The sequence below is a fragment of the Haliotis asinina genome, chromosome 1 (assembly GCF_037392515.1).
Source record: "Haliotis asinina isolate JCU_RB_2024 chromosome 1, JCU_Hal_asi_v2, whole genome shotgun sequence".
NCBI classification, from domain to species: domain Eukaryota; kingdom Metazoa; phylum Mollusca; class Gastropoda; order Lepetellida; family Haliotidae; genus Haliotis; species Haliotis asinina.
The window spans coordinates 29,617,901-29,638,537 of NC_090280.1; the positions used below are offsets into that span (position 1 = coordinate 29,617,901).

Sequence of the window (20,637 nt, forward strand, 5' to 3'; positions counted from 1 at the left end):
TGTAGATACATTGCGATGCTTAAAACATGGTGCATGTGACTATCATAGGTTAAGGAATGTATTTAGAGACTGCGCAGTAGTTGCTAATCCAACCAGTCTGAAATGGCATTTTTATTTTGATAGATTGCACTCCTCAACTGTTCAGCAATATCGTGGCCAAGTCATATAACATTATTGCCCCTTGTCAGCAAAGAACAGTAAAACAACTCAACTATAACATATTTGTTAAAACTAGATGAAGGGAAATTAAAATAATACATGAACAATTGATTAAACGAGATGACAAATTGGTACGAGATCGCTTGCAGTGGCAGTTAACACCAAGCAGAAATATGGCATCTTGCTATGTCGAACTGGACTGTCTTAAATCAATCAAGTGGCACCCGTGAAGAGCCACCTCCTCGTGGTGGGTGCTGGGTCATGCTAAGCTCTCCTCTCCCGTGTGGACCCGGGGCAGAATGTGTCTACAGCACCCCATTGCTGGTCGTAAGAGGCGACTAAATTGGGCAACCTGTTTGCCGTGGGTTGCGTCCCGTGTCGGTGGAGGATGGAGCCTGGGACGTGTTCCTTTTGCTCAACACACCACTTTGGCCCTTACTTCACCTAGACGGGTGGTAGAATCGGCCGGTCACGTCGTGCAATGAGCATGGACACATTCATCCTGAAATTGACAAATGTTAAAATTATTGTGAATGATTTGAATGAATATCATCCATAACCTGTTCTCTTCAATTTGCCTAGAGTGCTCTGCCAGAAGGCGGTGGCTCATGGGCCAATCTGGCAATAAAGACCTCTGAATTCTGTGTTTATCCGGAAAGGTGTCAAGGGCGAACCAGCCTGGCATTCTTCTGTTTGATTCCATAGCTTTTCAAGTTTTTATTAGCTGGAGTATAACATCCCTGTAGCCCTGGTGATATAGACTGGTTTCCGCTGTTTCACCGTCCTCGTTGACACTCCATGATGGGTGGGGAGCAGGGATGTCGAACGCTTTTCCTACACCATGGCACTTTCTATTCCATCTGGTTCATCCAAACATAAACGCAGATATGTGGAGTCTACATCGTCTGATGAAGGATATTCAGATATTATTGACTCGTGGCCGAGGTTCATAGTTATCTCATCTCCAAACGATATTCCGTTGAAACTTAACCCCTTTGCAAAGGCATTCAAGGTGTCTGTGGAGAAGTCAAGGACGTTACACGTCTCCGAAATGGTTCGCTTTTAGTGGAATGTGCACGGAGACAACAATCGGAAAATCTGTTGAAACTAAAACAGTTTGTGAATACACCTGTTGTTGTCTCAGTGCACAGAACTCTGAATTCCTGTAGAGGTATAGTCAGAGACAGAGCACGTTGCCTTTATGACATGAATGAGGATGACATTGTCAATGAACTGAAAAGCCAGCGAGTAACCGGAGAAAAGCGTTTTAAAGAAAGATGATGGCACAATCATGAAGCTGAACACTTAGCTCTTTACGTTTTCACTTTATTCACTTCCAAAATACGTTAAAGCTGGATATTTTAATATCGGAGTTGAGGTGTATGTACCATCTCCACTCCGATGCTTTAAATGCCAAAAGTGTGGTCATGGGGCCAAGTTCTGTCGTAACAAGACGATATGTTCTCGTTGTGGTGATGCACATGAACTCTCTGAGTGCACAAATGTCATCAAGTGTGCCAACTGCAATGGTGATCACTTGGCTTCATCTAAATCTTGCCCTTCTTATGAACTTGAAAATAAAATCCAAAATATCTAATACACCAGCAATATTTCACATGCTGAAGCTAGAAAATTGGTAGCTATTTCAACCACTTCATCAGTGTCATATTCTGACGCAGTTTCATCACGTGCCACTACTTCTAAACATCCCATGAGATCTACGTCATGCCAAACGTCAATATCATGGGTCCACAAACAACTTACAATAGGTGACACAGATAAGACCTCTCAAATGGTCGAATCCAATACTTCAACATCGGCCTCTCAGACAGATACTGTCACATCGACTCCTTCAGCTGATCCTTTGTCTGTAACAGAATGTACCACAGATGCATCGAAAATACAACATAAATCATCTACAAATGTGCAAAAGGAAAAGAAGCAATCGAGATGAACCAGAACCATCCAACACTTGGAGGTGCCTTCCTCTCAGTCGTCCCCCATACAGGTTCAAAATCAATTTGATCCTTTGGAGATGGAGGTCATCCATCTCCCCCAGTCTGTGGGAGTAGACCCCACACCAACTCACGAACTCCGATTGAGCCTCCATGAGTAGTTTAGACACCATTGTTCAGTGGATATGTAGAGGACTAAAGAATAATTTTATTGCTTTGCAACTACTAATGACTGATTTCAAACCATCGGCATTTTGCTTACAGGAAACTTATTTTAAAGCAACAGATCTAACTTCTTTTCTCCTCCAGGATTTAGAGCTACTGGGGGATCTTCCATTTTGGTGCGACGGGGTGTCATTCACAGCCCTGTTCCCCTCAATACAACACTTCAGGCCGTTGCGGTCAGATTAGCTTTGAACATTGTTTTTACATTATGCTCCCTATATATACACCACCATCTACTCATCTTCACCAAACTGATCTTCAGGCGCTCTATGACCAACTGCCGAAACCATGTATCATTATGGGTGACTTAAACGGTCATAATCCACTTTGGGGTAGTTCTGACACAAACCAAACTGGAAAGATACAGGAGGATTTTCTTTCAAACAACATCTGTGTATACTTAATGATACTTCGAATACATATTTCCATCCTGGTACAGGTACATATTCATCTCTTGATTTGTCCCTCACTGATGCAGATCTGTTAAATGAATTTGAATGGTCTGTCCATAGTGACCTGTGTGGCAGCGATCATTTTCGAACCATTCTGAAACCATCAATCCCGGCTGATATTCCTCCATCGTCACGATGGAACTTCAGCAAAGCTAACTGGCCTTTATTTGAATTACTATGTACTAACAAACTGAATCCTGCTCGTTTTATTGGTGCTCCTGATTCTGTGCAATTATTCTCTGATGAACTAAACAAAATTGCCGATGAATGTATTCCTAAGTCCTCTACCAATCCACACATACGTAAACCGCGGTTTAATAATGACTGCAAACAAGCTCGAAAGGCACGGAAAAAATCTGTCTCAACAAAATTCATAAATGGTGCCTTGAGAATGGGTTTACATTTTCTCAATCTAAGACAAACTGCATTCACTTTTGCCGAAAATACAAACCTCATAAAGGCCCTGACTTGTCCTTAAATGGTGCACCCATCAAAGTTGTTAAGGAAGCTAAGTTCCTTGGTCTCATCTTTGACTCACACTTAACCTTTCTGCCACATATTAAATACCTAAAGACCAAATGCTTGAAGGCGCTTGATGTGTTGAAAGTCGTTTCAAATACAAAGTGGGGAGGAGACCAATCAACCCTCCTACATTTATACAGGTCACTCATCCGTTCTAAACTGGATTACGGCCCCGTTGTTTATGGTGGAGACTGTAAAAGCAACCTCAAAATACTTGATTCTATCCATCATCAAGGGCTAAGACTTTGTGTCGGATCATTCCGAACTTCCCCTTCCCCTGTTGACAGTCTATACGTTGAAGCAGATGAACCTTCCCTTGATCAACGCCGTATTAAATTATCGTTACAGTATCTTACTAAACTGTATTCAAATACGTCCAACCCTGTATATACTTGTGTCTTCAATGCCCCGTATGGGGATTGGTACAATAAAAAGCCTTCACTCGTTCCACCTGTTGGACTAAGAGTGAAACCTTTTCTCTCATCTGCAGGCATTGAGCTAGAAAATATAGCCGATTCTCGCTTGTTTTCTTCACCTCCTTGGCAACTGGTTAGACCACAAGTTGACGTTACATTAAGTACATTAAGTAAATATAAAAAATCAGAAACTAATCAATTAAAATATAAACAAGCATATAATCAAATAAAAAGTTACTATAGTACTTATAAATCCTTATGTTCAGATGGGTCCACGGATGTTGGCGCAGTTGCTTGTGCCACTGTCATTGGATCCAGAAGAATATCTTCCAGATTACCAGACAGCAGTTCCATTTTTACAGCTGAAGCACATGCCATATTAACAGCCCTAAAATATATTTAAAAACACCCACAATATATACAATATATCATTTATTCAGACTCTCTTTCTTGCCTTCAGGCTATTAAAATGTATCTTCACAACATCCACTTTTAACTGATATTGTTGAATTGCATAATAATCTTGCTACTGGCCAATACGACATCGTCATTTGCTGGTTACCAAGCCATGTTAGAATCTCTGGTAACACAATGGCTGACCTTGCTGCAAAGGCAGCACTCAACAAATCTGTAACACCACTTCTGATTCCATACTCTGATTATAAAGCTGTTATTAGATCTTATATCCGTGATCTGATGCAAAAGAAGTGGGACACCCAAGTATGTATCAATAAATTACACCAAATCAAGCCAACAATCGGTTATACTTACTTGGGTTGTCAGTCCAGATTTGAAGAGGTCATAATGCGACGATGTCGTATTGGTCATACAAGATACACTCATGAATATTTGTTAAAAGGCGAAGATCCCCCGTTTTGCATCCCTTGTGATGAAGGAATCACTGTCAAGCATGTCTTGCTTGACTGTATTGATTTTGCCATCACAAGGGATAAATATTTCAATATCAAATCAATTAAGGATTTTTTAATAAAGTAAATTATCATTTAATAATTGGATTTTTAAATGAAATAGAATTGTTGGCTAAATTTTGAATAATATGTTTTGCATATAGAATAAAGTTATTTTATTAATGGTAGTCTAAATTAGCAACTGCGATTGTTAGTGGCTGTGCGTTCATAGGGGGTTAAAGTATTGTAAAATTATTGTCCCCCTGAGAGGGTACGTAAGTCCCAAAACTTTCAAAGTAAAATTTTCACATACCAAGTTTTTAATCGTAGTATTTTTGTTATTTTAAATTTTGGCTAACTTGTCTTACAATCGCCACTGGCTGAGGGTATGGTGTAAAACCAGCTGGGATCCATGCAGGTAACAAAAGTAGGCAATAAAAGTCCCCATGGTCCCTACTATGGTAATCTACCCTGAGTTGTTGCTGATTTATAGCCCGTGTTTACACTGTATTGTCTTCTCTCAATACAGTGTTTTAGTTTTACATGCTAGTTTTATGTTCATACCTGGGATAGTCTAGTAGTTTTACTGTCCATTGTCGACAGGTTTTACTCTTGCAGACGTTTTCATTTTATTAAGTGAATTGTTCTCGTCACGATATGGCTGCAATATTACCGATGTGACGGTAAATTTTAACTCACTCACTCACTAAATCAATCAATTCATAGATAAAACACGCCTGATCTTGCGAAGTGCAAGATATGTGTCCCGGCAATAATCACGTTGTCCTCTCAATCCAGACATTGTGAGGTCCAGATATTTTCTGGGCTTTTACATTTGAACAAATGCATGTCGAATTGATTACAACAACTTTCCAGACATCGCAAAAGGCTGAAGGTTAGGATTTCAAAACGGTCGTCATAAGACATAAGCTTAGTGCCCCAATTTTCCTATCTTTGAGGGATAATAGTTTTGATACGTCGAGACGTGTAAGTCAGATATGAGATACAGAAACTGTCTACAGAGCACACAACATATGTTGATGCGAAGGCATGGTGATCGAACTGTCAATTGGTACCTGGCACCCGTGGCGAGCCACCTCCTCGTGGTGGGTGCTGGGTAACGCTAAGTGCTCGCCAACCCCCCGTTGTGGACCCGGGGGCATATTTGGTCCACCAACCTGTTGGCCGTGGGTTGCGGCCCTGTGTCGGTGGAGGAGGGGATCCTGGTGGTTGAGGGCAATAGGGGCCTGCAACCATGTTCCTGTTGCTCAACACACCACTTTGGCCCTGACTTCACCTAGACGGGTGGTTGAATGGGCCCGGTTCAATCAATCGGCTGGTCACGCCAGGCCCTGTGCATAGTTAGTATTATTGCACACATCTATTTTTCTGGTCTTGGCTATTCTAAATTCAAATTATTCATGATATTGTTTTGCCTAGAGCACTATGCCAGAAGGCGGTGGCTCATGGGCCAATCTGGCATTACTGACCTCCAGGTTCTAATTGTCTTTAGAAATTGTCATGGATGGAACCAACCTGACATTTATTCTTTTTGACAGTATTGGCTACCTGTGTCTGTATTGCTTGAGTATAACATCCCTGTAACCCTGGTGTTTCATCGTTGGTTTCCACTTTAACGCCGTCCTTGTTGACACTCCATGGTGGGTGGGGAGCAGGGATGTCGAATCTACGTCCATTCATTATGGCTTCCCAACAACTCTCTGGTTCTCGATCTAAATCCAAGAGAAAACATGTAGACCTAGAAACTGTCTCGTCTTCTGATGATGAATCAGAAACAACAAATTTAGATTCTTGGCCCCGTTTCCTGGTTGTCGAGGGAATTGAAGGACAACCATTAAAACTGAACCCTTTTGCAATATCAAAAGCAATTGCAGGAATATGCGGCGAAGTGAAAAACGTTACTCGGCTTAGAACAGGTTCCTTGCTGGTGGAATGTGCCAGAAAACAACAGGCTGTTAATTTGCTTAAAGCTCGTCAGTTTGCAAATACAAGGATTGCTGTGTCACCACACAGAACGTTGAATTCGTGTAGAGGCATTGTTCGTGATCGGGCAAAATGTCTCTCTGACATGTCGGAAGTTGATATCGCAGCAGAACTTAAGTCTCAAGGTGTCACCTCTGTGAAAAGATTTACAAGAAAAGATGGCGATAACACTGTCAAAACAAACACGTATCTGTTGACGTTTTGTCTTGCTACAGTACCAAAATCAATTAAAGCTGGGTACTTTAATATTGAGGTAGAAGTCTACATCCCTAATCCACTCCGGTGCTTTAAATGTCAGTTGTTCGGACACGGTGCTAACACGTGCAAAAACTCCCCAAAATGTTCTCGTTGTGGTGAGAAACATGAGAATGCCGACTGCACAAATGCCATCAAATGTGCAAACTGTCATGGAGATCACATGTCCTCATCACGATCCTGTCCAGTCTTTGAACAACAAGCTCAAATTCTCAAACTTAAACATACCAATAATATATCTTTTGCTGAGGCAAAGAAACTGTTACCAGTCACTGATAGAATCTCCACACAAAAAACTTACTCTGCTGTTGTATCTACCTCCCGTCCAAAAGTTGATCACGAGTGCCAGACCTCCATTTCCTGGGTCTCAGAAAAACAGAACATTCTGTATGCAATTTCTGATGAGGATACAGGAACATCCACCCAGACAGACATGATGCCTGAACCAAAAAATCACCATGAACCTGAAAGGAAAACAACAATGTCCAGAAAAGAACAGAAACAACTAAGACGAAAGGAAGCCAGGGCCCTTAAACATATTGAGGTGCCTTTACCATTACAAGTGCCTGTAGAGGTTCATAACACCTATGAACCACTAGATATGGAGACAAGCCCTTCAGAGTCATCCCAGCATAAAGGGACTTCGTCTCGTTCACGCTCTCCTATTGAGCCCCCATGAGTTGCTCTCATAATGTTATCCAGTGGAATTGCAGAGGCCTTAGAAACAATTTTAATGATCTTCAACTATTATCACAAGATTTGAAACCATCAGCTTTTAGTTTACAAGAGACGTACCTGAGAAGTACAGATAGATTTGACTTGCGCCAGTATAACTCATTTCATTCATTTTCACCTCCAGGTGATAAAGCCACTGGTGGTGCTTCTATTTTGGTGAGGCAAGATGTTCTTCATAGCCCTGTTCCACTTAAAAGCAATCTTCAGGCTGTTGCTATACGGCTTTCTTTACAAATAACGTTCACGCTTTGTTCCCTGTACATTTCACCATCTTCAACTGTTCAGCCGTCTGATCTTCAGGAGCTATACGACCAACTTCCCAAACCCTGTATTATCATGGGTGATGTTAATGGACATAACCCTTTATGGGGAAGTACTAATACTAACAATAAAGGGAAAATACTTGAAGACTTCATATCTAATAACAACGTATGCATATTTAATGATGGATCAGCTACTTATTTACATCCTGGTACAGGAACGTATTCTGCACTTGATTTGTCACTCTCAGATCCCGATATATACAATGAGTTTGAATGGTCAGTCAATGATGACCTTTGTGGAAGTGACCATTTTCCAACAATTCTCACAGCTATAAATCCTACTGATAACCCACCTGCAACTAGGTGGAATTTTAGTAAGGCCAACTGGCCATTATTTCGGACACGCTGCACTGAAAACTTGAATAATGATGTTTTTGTCAATAGTCTTGATCCGATTCAGGTATTCTCTGATAAACTGAAGAATATAGCTAATGAAACTATACCTAAGTCCTCTGCAACCCCACACGTTCGTAAACCATGGTTTAATGATGAATGTAAACAGGCCAGAAAGAACAGGAAGAAGGCCGAGAAGTATTTTCGGCGACATCCTACAGTCCATAATTTAGACAAAGTTAAAATTCTAAATGCTAAGGCTCGACGCGCTTTCAAGCAGAATAAGCGTCAATCTTGGCGAAATTATGTTTCCAAGATAAATTCCCGCACACCAATTTCAAAAGTGTGGAATATGATTCAACGAATAAAGGGTAAAGGTTGCAAATCAACTGTCCACCATCTGAAGGATGGTGACGATGTATTGACAGACAGGGGTGATATTGCCAATAAGATTGGTGTAACTCTCGCCAAACATTCGTCTTCATCAAATTACGTCCCTGAGTTTCAGAAATACCAGAAACAGCAGGAGAAGAAAAAGATCAATTTTAACTCAGACAATGGTGAAGACTATAATGAACTATTTTCATTACATGAACTATATACAGCCCTTGAGCAAGCTCATGATACAGCAACAGGTTCTGATGGTATTCATTATCAACTTCTGAAACATTTACCTGAATCATGCCTGGAAACACTGCTAAATATATTTGACACGATATGGACAACAGGGACCTTCCCAGATTCATGGCGTAATGCCATTGTAGTTCCCATACCAAAACCTGGCAGGGATCATACTGATCCTTCGAATTACAGGCCAATCTCTTTAACGAGTTGTGTCTGTAAAACCATGGAACGAATGGTAAACAATAGATTGACTTGGTATCTTGAAACCAATAATTTTATAACAAATATTCAATGTGGTTTCAGGAAAAATCGTAGTACCATTGACCATTTGGTACGTCTTGAATCCTTTGTCAAAAACGCTTTAGTCAATAAACAACATGCAGTATCGATATTCTTTGATTTGGAGAAAGCATACGATACCACTTGGAAGCATGGCATTTTAAAGGATTTACATGACTTCGGTTTAAGGGGTCGTTTGCCTCTTTTTATCTCACAATTTTTAAAAGACAGGCAGTTTCAAGTCCGAGTGGGATCAACCCTGTCTGACCATTATAATCAGGATCAGGGTGTTCCACAAGGCAGCATTTTGTCTGTAACACTTTTTAGCATCAAGATAAACAGTTTATCCAAGGTTTTAAATGATTCAATTGATGGATCATTATTTGTGGATGATTTTAATATTTCTTGTCGTGGTAAAAATATGCATACTATCGAACGGCAATTGCAATTGTGTTTAAACAAAATAAATAAATGGTGTCTAGAAAATGGCTTTAAATTTTCTAAATCAAAAACTAATTGTATACACTTTTGTAGAGAATATAAGCCTCATAAGGACCCAGAACTATTTTTAAATGGTTCTCCCATCAAAGTTGTAAAGGAGGCCAAGTTCTTGGGTCTAATTTTCGATTCCCACTTAACCTTTTTGCCGCATATCAAATCACTAAAAACAAAATGCTTGAAGGCACTCGATGTATTAAAAGTGGTATCCAACTCAAAGTGGGGAGGGGATCAAGCAACTCTCCTACATTTATACAGATCACTTGTCCGTTCAAAACTCGATTATGGCTCCATCGTATATGGTGGAGCTTGCAAAAGCAACCTTAAACTTCTTAATTCTGTCCATCACCAGGGTCTAAGACTTTGTCTTGGGTCTTTTAGAACATCGCCTATCGACAGTCTCTACGCTGAGGCTGATGAACCATCTCTTGAGCAGCGCCGTATAAAATTAACTTTACAGTACATTACCAAATTATACTCTAATGAATCTAACCCTGCATTTAATTCTGTCTTCAATCCCCTTTATGAAGATTTATACAACAAGAAATCTTCTCTGGTTCCACCTCTAGGGCATAGAGTGAAACCCTTTCTTTCTTCAGCTGGCATTCAGCTGGAAAACATAGCCCCCTCCCGTCTTCTTTCTTCTCCTCCTTGGCAGTTGGTTAGGCCACAAGTTGACCTAACATTAACTACATTTAAAAAATCAGAAACTAATGACTTACAATATAAACAGGAATATAATCAAATGAAGCATAAATATAGCAATTATACATCCTTATTTACAGATGGGTCCAAGGACGGTGGCGCAGTAGCTTGTGCCACTGTCATTGGATCCAGAACAATATCTTCTAGATTACCAGATAATAGTTCTATTTTTACAGCTGAAGCTAACGCCATATTAACAGCTCTTAAATATATTCGAAGACACGCTAAACATAAACAATATATAATCTACTCAGACTCCCTTTCTTGTCTTCAGGCGATTAAAACTATTTCTTGTAAACATCCACTTTTAATTGAAATTATTGAATTGTATAATGATCTTGCTACTGGCCAATACGACATCGTCTTTTGTTGGTTACCCAGCCACGTGGGCATTTCTGGCAACACAATGGCCGATCTTGCTGCCAAGGCAGCACTCAACAAATCTGTGATACCACTCCATATTCCATACTCTGATTATAAAGCTGCAATTAGAGCGTATATCCGTGATCTGATGCAGAGGAAGTGGGACACCCAAGTGGGTATCAATAAATTACATGCAATAAAACCCTATATTGGTTATACCTACTTGGGTTGTCAGTCCAGGTTTGAAGAGGTCATCTTGCGACGATGTCGTATTGGCCATACGAGATATACTCATGAATACTTATTGAAAGGTGAGGATCCTCCGTTCTGCATCCCTTGTGATGAAATAATCACGGTCAAGCATGTTTTGCTTGACTGTGTTGAATATTCCATCACAAGGGATAACTATTTTAAATCCCGAACTATGAAGGATCTTTTTAACAATAACAGTGGTCATTTAATTATTGCATTTTTAAAAGAATTAGATTTGTTAAAAGAATTGTAAATATATAAATATTTTATGATTGGAATTTTGAATTAGTAACTAAGATTGTTCGTGGCTGTATCCTCGAGGGGGGTTAAAGTACTGTAAAATTATTGTCCTCCTGAGAGGGTACGTAAGTCCACAAACGTTCAAAGTAAATTCAAACACTCCGCTCTTTTAATCGTAGTATATGTGTTCTTTTAAATCTATGGCTATATGTGCCTAAATTGCTAGCGACTGAGGGGATGGTGTAAATCCAGCTGGTGTCCATGCAGGTAGCAAAAGTAATGTAAGTCCCCATGGTCCCTTGTATGGTGATCTACCTTCAGTTGTTAGCAATCCATAGCCCATTTTTATATTGTCTTGTTCACTATAGTTAAACTGTTTTAGATCTAGTCACTAGTCTTAAATGTATATCTGTGATATATACTAGTGTTTTTACTGTTCGTTGTCAACAGGGTTTTATTTTCTTATATTCATTCATTCTACAATGTCAGTATTACTTGTTCTCGTCACGATATGGCTGCAAGATTGCCGATGTGACGATAAATATTAACTCACTCACTTAACTCACTCAATTGGTACCTCATAAGGATGAGAAAACCACAATTACTCGGTGCGGCTAGTGGCTGCAATAGTTGTGTGATCCCCGCGGAGTTGAGATTGATAATACGATGTGCCGTTGAGATTGACATTTAGTGATCGAGGGGAAAATACCAGCGCTTTGAGTGTGTACTAAATGGGTGGATATGTGCGCTATATAAATATCATAAAATAAATAAAATAGTGTCTCTAATACGGGCCCCGTTTTATCATATCATTATTCTTTTATACATGTACATATGTTCTGTTCACTGGTAGCAATTATACCTCAATAAAGTAGGTCAAGTATCATATGAAAACACCCCATACTCTCCTTGGTATAGTGTATTTGTCCTACCTCCAGTTGCTAGTGATCTCTGGACCGTTTTCACATATTGTATCGTTCGTGGCTTTTGTTAAGTTTACAGTTAAATGCTAGTCTTAATTCTGTTCTTCGTCTTTTTATGATTTGAGTATATTAATTTATGAATTTCTAATTTGTCAAAGTCAAAGCTGAAGTAATGCCGACGTGACTTTTTTTACTCACTCACTCCGATGACATTTGTGAATGCATGTGAGAATCCATGGACCCAGGAACAGGTGGCAGGTGACATCATGTAACTCTCTCAGGCTGTAAGCCGTCTCATTCACACATGCAACATGCAACAATCACATTTTCCTAGTATCTTTTCATTGTACCTGTAAACTGTTTTCTTGGGTAAACTCACAGGTATGGAGGATAGAATCGATTTTCGTTATGGTGACATATGATATTTTTATAGCTGAATTATCTATATTTATTAAAGCCAGGACAACTCATTTTTGGTATTTAGCACAGAACTAAGATATCCCACTATCAACACGATGTCACGTATGATCTCGAAAACAGAATTTGTGTTCTTGTAACCTCCAAACATGTTCTCACTGCCTGCAGTGGCCACGATAACATATAGATCTTTTTTCCTGCTTCGTCTGGCTAACGAGTACTGGTTGTTTCTGATGGAGATTTTACGACCGATTCTATCTTCGTTTTTAATGTAAAACATGTCAAGCAAGGTTTCACCAATGACGATCCATTAGTGGTTGCGATGCTACTTGATCTAGGGGGACTTTTTGTGCCAAAGCAAACGTCACCCTTTACACGGCTCTTTACAGTACTGATATTCGGGGAGATGAACATACATAGTATCTATGAATTCATTAATTTTATACATAAAGTAAATAACGCCCCAGACAATTAACATATGTTCAACTGCAAACATGGGGCTAGATTTCCGGAACCCTCTTAGCGCTAAGATAGTCGTAAGTTAATGTGCCACTTACGACTATCTTTGGTCATGTACGTCGAGTAGGTGAGTACGTGAGCATGGTGTTATGATGCAATAACGGTGACACTTGAAATGTCGGAAAATCACTCTCCAACAAACCTGTGCTTCCGTTGTAAAATGTGGGCACTTTAACCACTTCCCTATGGCACAATCTACTTCTTTAGATTATTCTGTCATGTTACAGGAGGATGTTGATGTTGCTGTTGTTGTTGGTGGTGGTGTTGCTATCTGAGTGACTCCTCATAAGGAATATAGTTTGCATTACACCACCATGATGGATTGAAACACACTTAAAAACATGCTGCACCTGAATCCTGAATATATTGCTGTGCAACAAACAAGTCGGTAATTCTTATTTGAAGCGTCGCACGTTTATATTATGTTTTACAGATTGAAGATAACATGCAGCAGAGAGGGTTCGGGTGGTCCTGGCAGTCAGGCCGGTAAGGCTAATCCTCAGCTGAGGGCCCTTGCCCCCCTCTACACGCAGGCCAGAGAGCGAATGGAACTACGGAAAACACTGCTTAGTCTAACCCACCAAGAACTTTTCGGAGAAGATGAGGGCTCCCCAACACTGCAGCCTTCTGCATTACCCAGAGTGTCAGGAGGTCTGTGACTCCGGTGGAGAAACCCAGGCGCCCTCCTGATCTGCGGCAAGAGATCAGGAGGTACCAAACCAAGGGCACCTAACAGAGAACAATGGTGACCCTGACGACAGTGTACTTGGGATGCGAGCAAGACAAATTGTTTTATATGTACACACAAAGTATGCGTATGGCACAAATAGTGCACATATTCATGTAACTATCGCTTGCTCAAGGCGCTGGTATTTGTTCACCTCGATCGGATGTCAATTTCAGCTTCACAACATGTTATCAATCTCAGCTCTTTGGGGGAGTATACAACTCCAGTTGCCACTAGGCGCAATGAGTTTATTGTGGCTGTCTCATCCTAACGAGGTACCCAATTCATAACTGGGTGGACTGGAACAGATAGTCACAGTATTTTGTCCAAGTCTACTATACGTTGCGGTACCCGCAAATAGGTGTATGCATATATCTATGTGGCCACCATCTGGTCATACCAACACATTCGTGGTGTCATTTAGGTGCACAGGGTTGTGTACTGTACACTAGGGGTTGAGAAACCACGGAAAGAGTCTGCACACAAAGTTGACACTAAGGTTTTCACACCCGGTCACAGGTGGACTCGATCCCGACACCTCAACCTCACTGGATCACAAGCCTTGCGCTTTAGCCAGCTCGCCCATCGCGTCAGCACTCACTATGGTATTTTTCAGCGTAACGCTTTCTTGTAAAACCATTTTGAAAATCATCACTTGAATACTTGTCTCAAGACACCACAAAGAGATATGTCAACTGTGTACTTTTAGAATCCAGGTTATCGTCTTATATCTGTTGCAGGAATGGCAACAATGTATGTAGCGTAGCCTTTAAGAACCTATCCCGTCTATCAAGAGTACATACATTGTCCACATGTTTCACTTGGAATATTCGGGATGTATCAGCGCGAATAATCGAGATCATAAGTGATCATCAGAGTGATTTTGGCAATGTATTTATTCATTGTCATTTTGTCAGAGGAGATGTTCCTAAAAGACTCTGTAACATATTGTTGTCAACATTCCGTCAGTGGTGTGCCAGCGACGCATTATAGGATGTCGATATTCTGTCAGAGATGTTCCAGAAAGGCATCGTATCGTATGTTTGTCGATATTCTTAAATTTGCCACACAGGCTTACCACATGCGTATAGACATTACGTTTGTTAAAAAAAGATCCTTATTTGTCTTATCAACCTTGTCAAATATTCCAAGTTGTGTGCGTTACTTTGGTGAATGCATAAGCATGTTCCACTGAAATTGCACTGAATAATTTCAGATATGTTGGATTACATTTTACTGACCAAAGTAGTTCTCACTCGCGGGACTCCATGTCAGGTTTGTTATTTTCAACACTGACTTAACAGTTCAGTGTTAACTGATTTGGACTAAAGTTTACAGGTATTTGTTTCTTAAATTGCACAAAGCCTTGAATGCTATACTTAAAGGTATATATTCAGTTTTTGTGGTCAAGTGGCATATCCAGGCATGTAGATCATTTGTTCGCGGGTCTTGTATAATTCCCCTTGCAAAGTCCGAAGCCGATTTCTAGTGTTGAATTGAAATAATGTTAAAGTCCAAAGTCATTCACCTTATATTTTGTTACAGATGCAAAGAACAGTGAAAACGTAGACCCCGAAAACATGCATTCAAATCTCGGACATTTGTGAATAATGTTAATTTTGAATTTCCGATGCAAATTTAAATGAGCCATATTTTTAGTGTCATGCAAGTACTTCAGTTGCACCAACAAATTTCAGAAGAGAAAATGCCTCTACAAAAACTGTTTACATTACAACTTTGCAACGCCCTTTACAGTCTGTTTGATTCCATTTTAGGCCGATGAATTGCTCACTACACAAAGTCTAATAATTGCAACAAAACCACATTTTGCACAGCCGCATGAAATCGACAGACCAACTCTGATGATGTGTCTCATAATTTGGGACACCCGAATAAAAACGTTGTTTAACAAACGATAATCATTTTCTTGTCACCTTTCGCTATTGTGTACGAGGGGGGCCTCTTGCTGGTAGAACAGCCAGGTGGGCAAGGTGCACATGTGAAATTGACACGTGTGATTTTGATCGGCAAACCAGACATTCGTGATTGCAACAATGAGATTATCACACGACGCTAAGTCGATTATTTGCAAAGTATTTAACTTTTTAACGAAGGTGAAAGGGGTAAGCCCCAATATGCTTTGGCAAAGTATCGTTTGCGAACTGCACGTGCTGTTGGGATGACGGAAGGGAAGTTAAAAACTATCTTGAAAAACTGTACCGATTCCACCTGCACGGACACAACTGAGGGGACCGTCTCAAAACCCACACGATGTGAGAAAGTCGATTCATTTAAACAACAGCTGGTTAGAAACGTCTCTATATAAACAAAATACCTTTGTCTCTCTGCGTATTCTGAAAAAGCAGATGGAGACATATAATTCTTTGGTCATATCAAAATATCAGTTATGGAAGCTGCTTCACAAATTTGGTTTCCGTTACAAAAAAGTAGGGCACCCGTGGCAAGCCACCTCCTTGTGGTGGGTGCTGGATAACGCTAAGAGATTGCCAACCCCCGTGTGGGCCCGGGTCAATTTGGTCCATAGCATCCCATTGCTGGTCGCAAGGAGCGATCGAATTGGGCAACCTGTTTGCCGTGGGTTGCGTCCCGTGTCGGTGGAGGACGGTAGGCTGGTGGTTGAGGACATTGGTTCCAGGGATAGCGTTCCTTTGTCCAACACACCACTTCGCCCCTTACTTCATCTAGACGGGTGGTAGAATGGGCCCGATTCTACCAATCGGCTGGTCATGCCAAGTCCTGTGGTATTACTTGTATCTGTACAATTTATCTTATGAATTATATTTTGACTTAGGTCTTGGCTCGTTTTTTTGGTTGTACAATGTCATTCAATTTTGAAATATGTCTTCTTTCATTTGCCTAGAGTCTTGTGCCCAGAAGGCGATGGCTCATGGGCCAATCTGGTAGACTGATTACTTGTTTAATCCTTCTGCTGGAGTATATCACCTCAGTATCCTTGGCGCTGCAAGTCGGAGACCCACTTGTATATAGCATTGTCTTTATGATACTCCGTGGTGGGTGGGGAGCTGGGGTGATGAATTTTTACAACTTCAACATGGCTCTTGAAACCCCCTTGAAAAAGAAGCGTCAACTTGATAATGATCATGATGACAATAATGGTTGTCAAACTCCTAAACAAATTGAGTACTGGCCGAGATTTCTTGTCACAGAATCTCCGGACAAACAACCTATAAAGTTAAATCCATTTGCGATTTCAAAAACTGTATATGGTATAGCAAGAGATGTAAAGAACATCAGGCGTATGAGATCTGGATCACTTCTAGTTGAATGTGCTAAGCGACAGCAAGCTACCAACTTACTCTCTCTCTTGATACATTGGCTGGACTCCCTGTTTCAGTGTCAGTTCACAGGTCACTTAATTCAAGCAAAGGCATTGTAAAGGACCGAGATCACCTCCTAGATGACATGTCTGAGCTTGATATTGTTTGTGAATTAAAGGATCAAGGCGTGACAAATGTGAAACGCTTTACTCGGCGTAAAAACTCAGAAGTAATTCCAACCAATACTTACTTGTTTTCTTTCGTGTCTCCTTCTCCACCAAGAAGTATCAAAGCAGGTTATTGCAGCCTTGCAGTTGAGCAATATATCCCCAACCCACTGAGGTGTTTTAAATGCCAAAAGTTTGGTCATGGGGTAAATTCATGCAAAAATGTTATTACTTGTGCTCACTGTGCAGAGAAAACTGTTCTGGTCAACATTCATCTTCATCTAAAGATTGTCCTATATGGAAAATAGAGATGCAGATTAGTAAAATCAAAGTTGCTCAGAACATTAGTTATAATGAGGCTAGGAAACTCGTACCATCCAGTGATCCAAATGGTTCATATGCTTCTGTAACTAGAAAAGTAGCTGCAGTAAAATCTTCAATTGGCTGTCAAACAGATCTGACATGGACACATTCTATCAATCCCGAGCCCACCTGCACGTCAGAGTCCAGTACACAAACGCCTGTTGAGCCTTCTTCAGCTAAACAAGTTCCTGTTACATTATCAGCTGTTACTGTAACTTCAGTTCAGCCGACAGGAGCACAGAATGATTCAGCCAGTTCACAGTCTAGGAAGGGGAAAAATTCGTTATCTAGATATAAAACTGACTCTTCTCGTAACAACGAAACGGGTAGAGTATCAAAAGGTTCTGATGATCCCATCAAACTTTATAATAAGTTTGGATCACTTGAAGTAATGGATGTCTCAGAGAGCATCCGTCAGAGAACAACAAGTTTATCGCCGAAACGTAATGGGCGAACAAGATCTCCTGTTAACCCGCCCAAGAGATGAATACTTCTCAGCCTTTGATTCAGTGGAATTGCAGAGGATTGAAGAATAACTTAAATGAAATCCAGTTACTCATACAAGATCTTAAACCGTCAGCATTATGTCTTCAAGAGACATATCTTAAAAATACAGATAACTTTAATCTGAGACAGCACAGTGATTATCACTCTTTTTCTCCTGCAGGAGATAAAGCTTATAGAGGCACTTCTATTTTGGTTCATCAGAGCGTCATCCATAGCCCTGTCGCTCTGAATACACATTTACAAACTGTTGCTGTTCGTCTTACTCTGCACATGGCACTGACATTGTGCAGCTTGTATATACCTCCCTTGTCAAATATTCAACATTCAGATCTGCAAAATTTATATGATCAGCTTCCGAAACCATGTCTTATCATGGGCGATCTTAACGGGCACAACCCACTTTGGGGTAGTGTCACCACAAATACTAAAGGTAAAATCCTTGAGGAATTCATTTCCGATAATAATTTATGCATTTTCAATGACGATTCAGCTACTTACCTACATCCAGCTACGGGAACGTATTCTTCCCTGGATATATCATTTGCCGACTCGAATTTATGTAATGAATTCGAATGGCAGGTGCATGATGACCTATGTGGGAGTGATCACTTCCCAACTATTCTTAAAGGCATTATCCCTGGGGATGATCCACCCTTATCCAGACGGAACTTCAAGAAGGCTGACTGGTCCTTATATGAAACACTTTGTATTGATCATTTCAAACCTGATGTTTTTGTAAACAGCGAAGATCCTATACAGCTGTTTTCAGATATAATTCAATAACATTGCTGACCAAACTATCCCCAAGTCCTCTGCAATTCCACATATTCGCAAACCATGGTTTACTAATGACTGTAAACAGGCCAGAAAGAGTAGGAGGAAAGCGGAAAAGTATTTTCGCCGCCACCCTACAGTACATAATTTAGATAGAGTAAAAATTTTAAATGCCAAGGCTCGACGCACTTTTAAATAGAGTAAGCGTCTGTCTTGGAGGAACTATGTTTCCAAAATTAATTCCCGTACACCTATGTCTAAGGTGTGGAATATGATACAAAGAATTAAGGGCAAAGGTTCCAGATCTACTGTTCATCATCTGAAGGATGGTGACCGGTTATTAACTGATAAATCTGATATTGCCAACAAGCTTGGTGAAACTCTCGCCAAACATTCTTCTTCGTCCAATTACGTACCTGAATTTCAACACTACCAGAAACAGCAGGAGAAGAAGAGAATAAATTTTACCTCAGACAATGGCGAAGACTATAATGAATTATTTTCATTACATGAGCTACACACTGCCCTTGAGCAAGCTCATGATACAGCGTCAGGAGCTGATGGTATTCACTATCAGCTCCTGAAACATTTGCCCAAATCCTGTTTGGAAACAATGCTAAATATTTTTGATTCAATATGGACTTCGGGAAATTTCCCGTCTTCTTGGCGTAATGCTATTGTAGTTCCTATTCCAAAGCCTGACCGGGATCATACTGATCCGTCGAATTACAGACCAATTTCTTTAACGAGTTGTGTCTGTAAAACCATGGAGCGTATGGTAAACAATCGATTAACATGGTATCTTGAAACTAACAACCTTATCCCAAATATTCAATGTGGTTTCAGGAAGAATCGTAGTACCATTGATCATCTGGTACGTTTAGAATCCTTTGTAAAAAATGCATTTATCAATAAGCAACATACTGTATCGATCTTTTTTGATCTCGAGAAAGCATACGATACCACCTGAAAGCATGGCATTTTAAAGGATTTACATGGTTTCGGTTTAAGGGGTCGTTTACCTCTTTTTATATCACAGTTTTTACAATACAGGCAATTTCAAGTCCGGGTAGGTTCTACCCTGTCTGATCATTACAATCAGGATCAGGGTGTTCCACAAGGCAGCATTTTGTCTGTGACCTTATTTAGTATCAAGATCAACAGTTTATCCAAGGTTTTAAACGATTCAATAGATGGATCACTTTTCGTGGATGATTTTAATATTTCCTGTCGCGGTAAGAATATGCATACTATTGAACGGCAAATGCAATTATGTTTAAACAAAATAAATAAATGGTGTCTTGAGAATGGTTTTAAATTTTCTAAGACAAAAACTAATTGCATCCATTTCTGCCGTAAGTATAAACCACATAAGGACCCAGAATTATTTTTAAATGGCACTCCTATCAAAGTCGTTAAGGAGGCCAAGTTCTTAGGTTTGATTTTCGACTCTCATTTAACTTTTCTTCCGCATATCAAATCCTTGAAAACAAAATGCCTGAAGGCACTTGATCTATTGAAAGTTGTGTCAAACCTGCACCTATACCGTTCACTTGTCCGTTCGAAGCTTGATTATGGTTCCATCATTTATGGTGGAGCCTGTAAAAGCAATCTAAAACTCCTTGATTCTAACCACCACCAAGGTCTGAGACTTTGTCTTGGGTCGTTCCGAACTTCTCCTATTGACAGTCTC

At 40.2% G+C, this 20,637-nt stretch overlaps 1 protein-coding gene across 1 annotated transcript; it reads left to right on the forward strand.

Moving 5' to 3' along the window:
• Positions 1-6,339: 6,339 nt before the first annotated feature.
• LOC137271708 (uncharacterized) lies at positions 6,340-7,575 on the forward strand. Its single transcript, XM_067804129.1, has one exon. It carries the CDS (start codon positions 6,340-6,342, stop codon positions 7,573-7,575), a length of 1,236 nt encoding a protein of 411 aa, XP_067660230.1.
• The last annotated feature ends 13,062 nt before the right edge of the window (positions 7,576-20,637 follow it).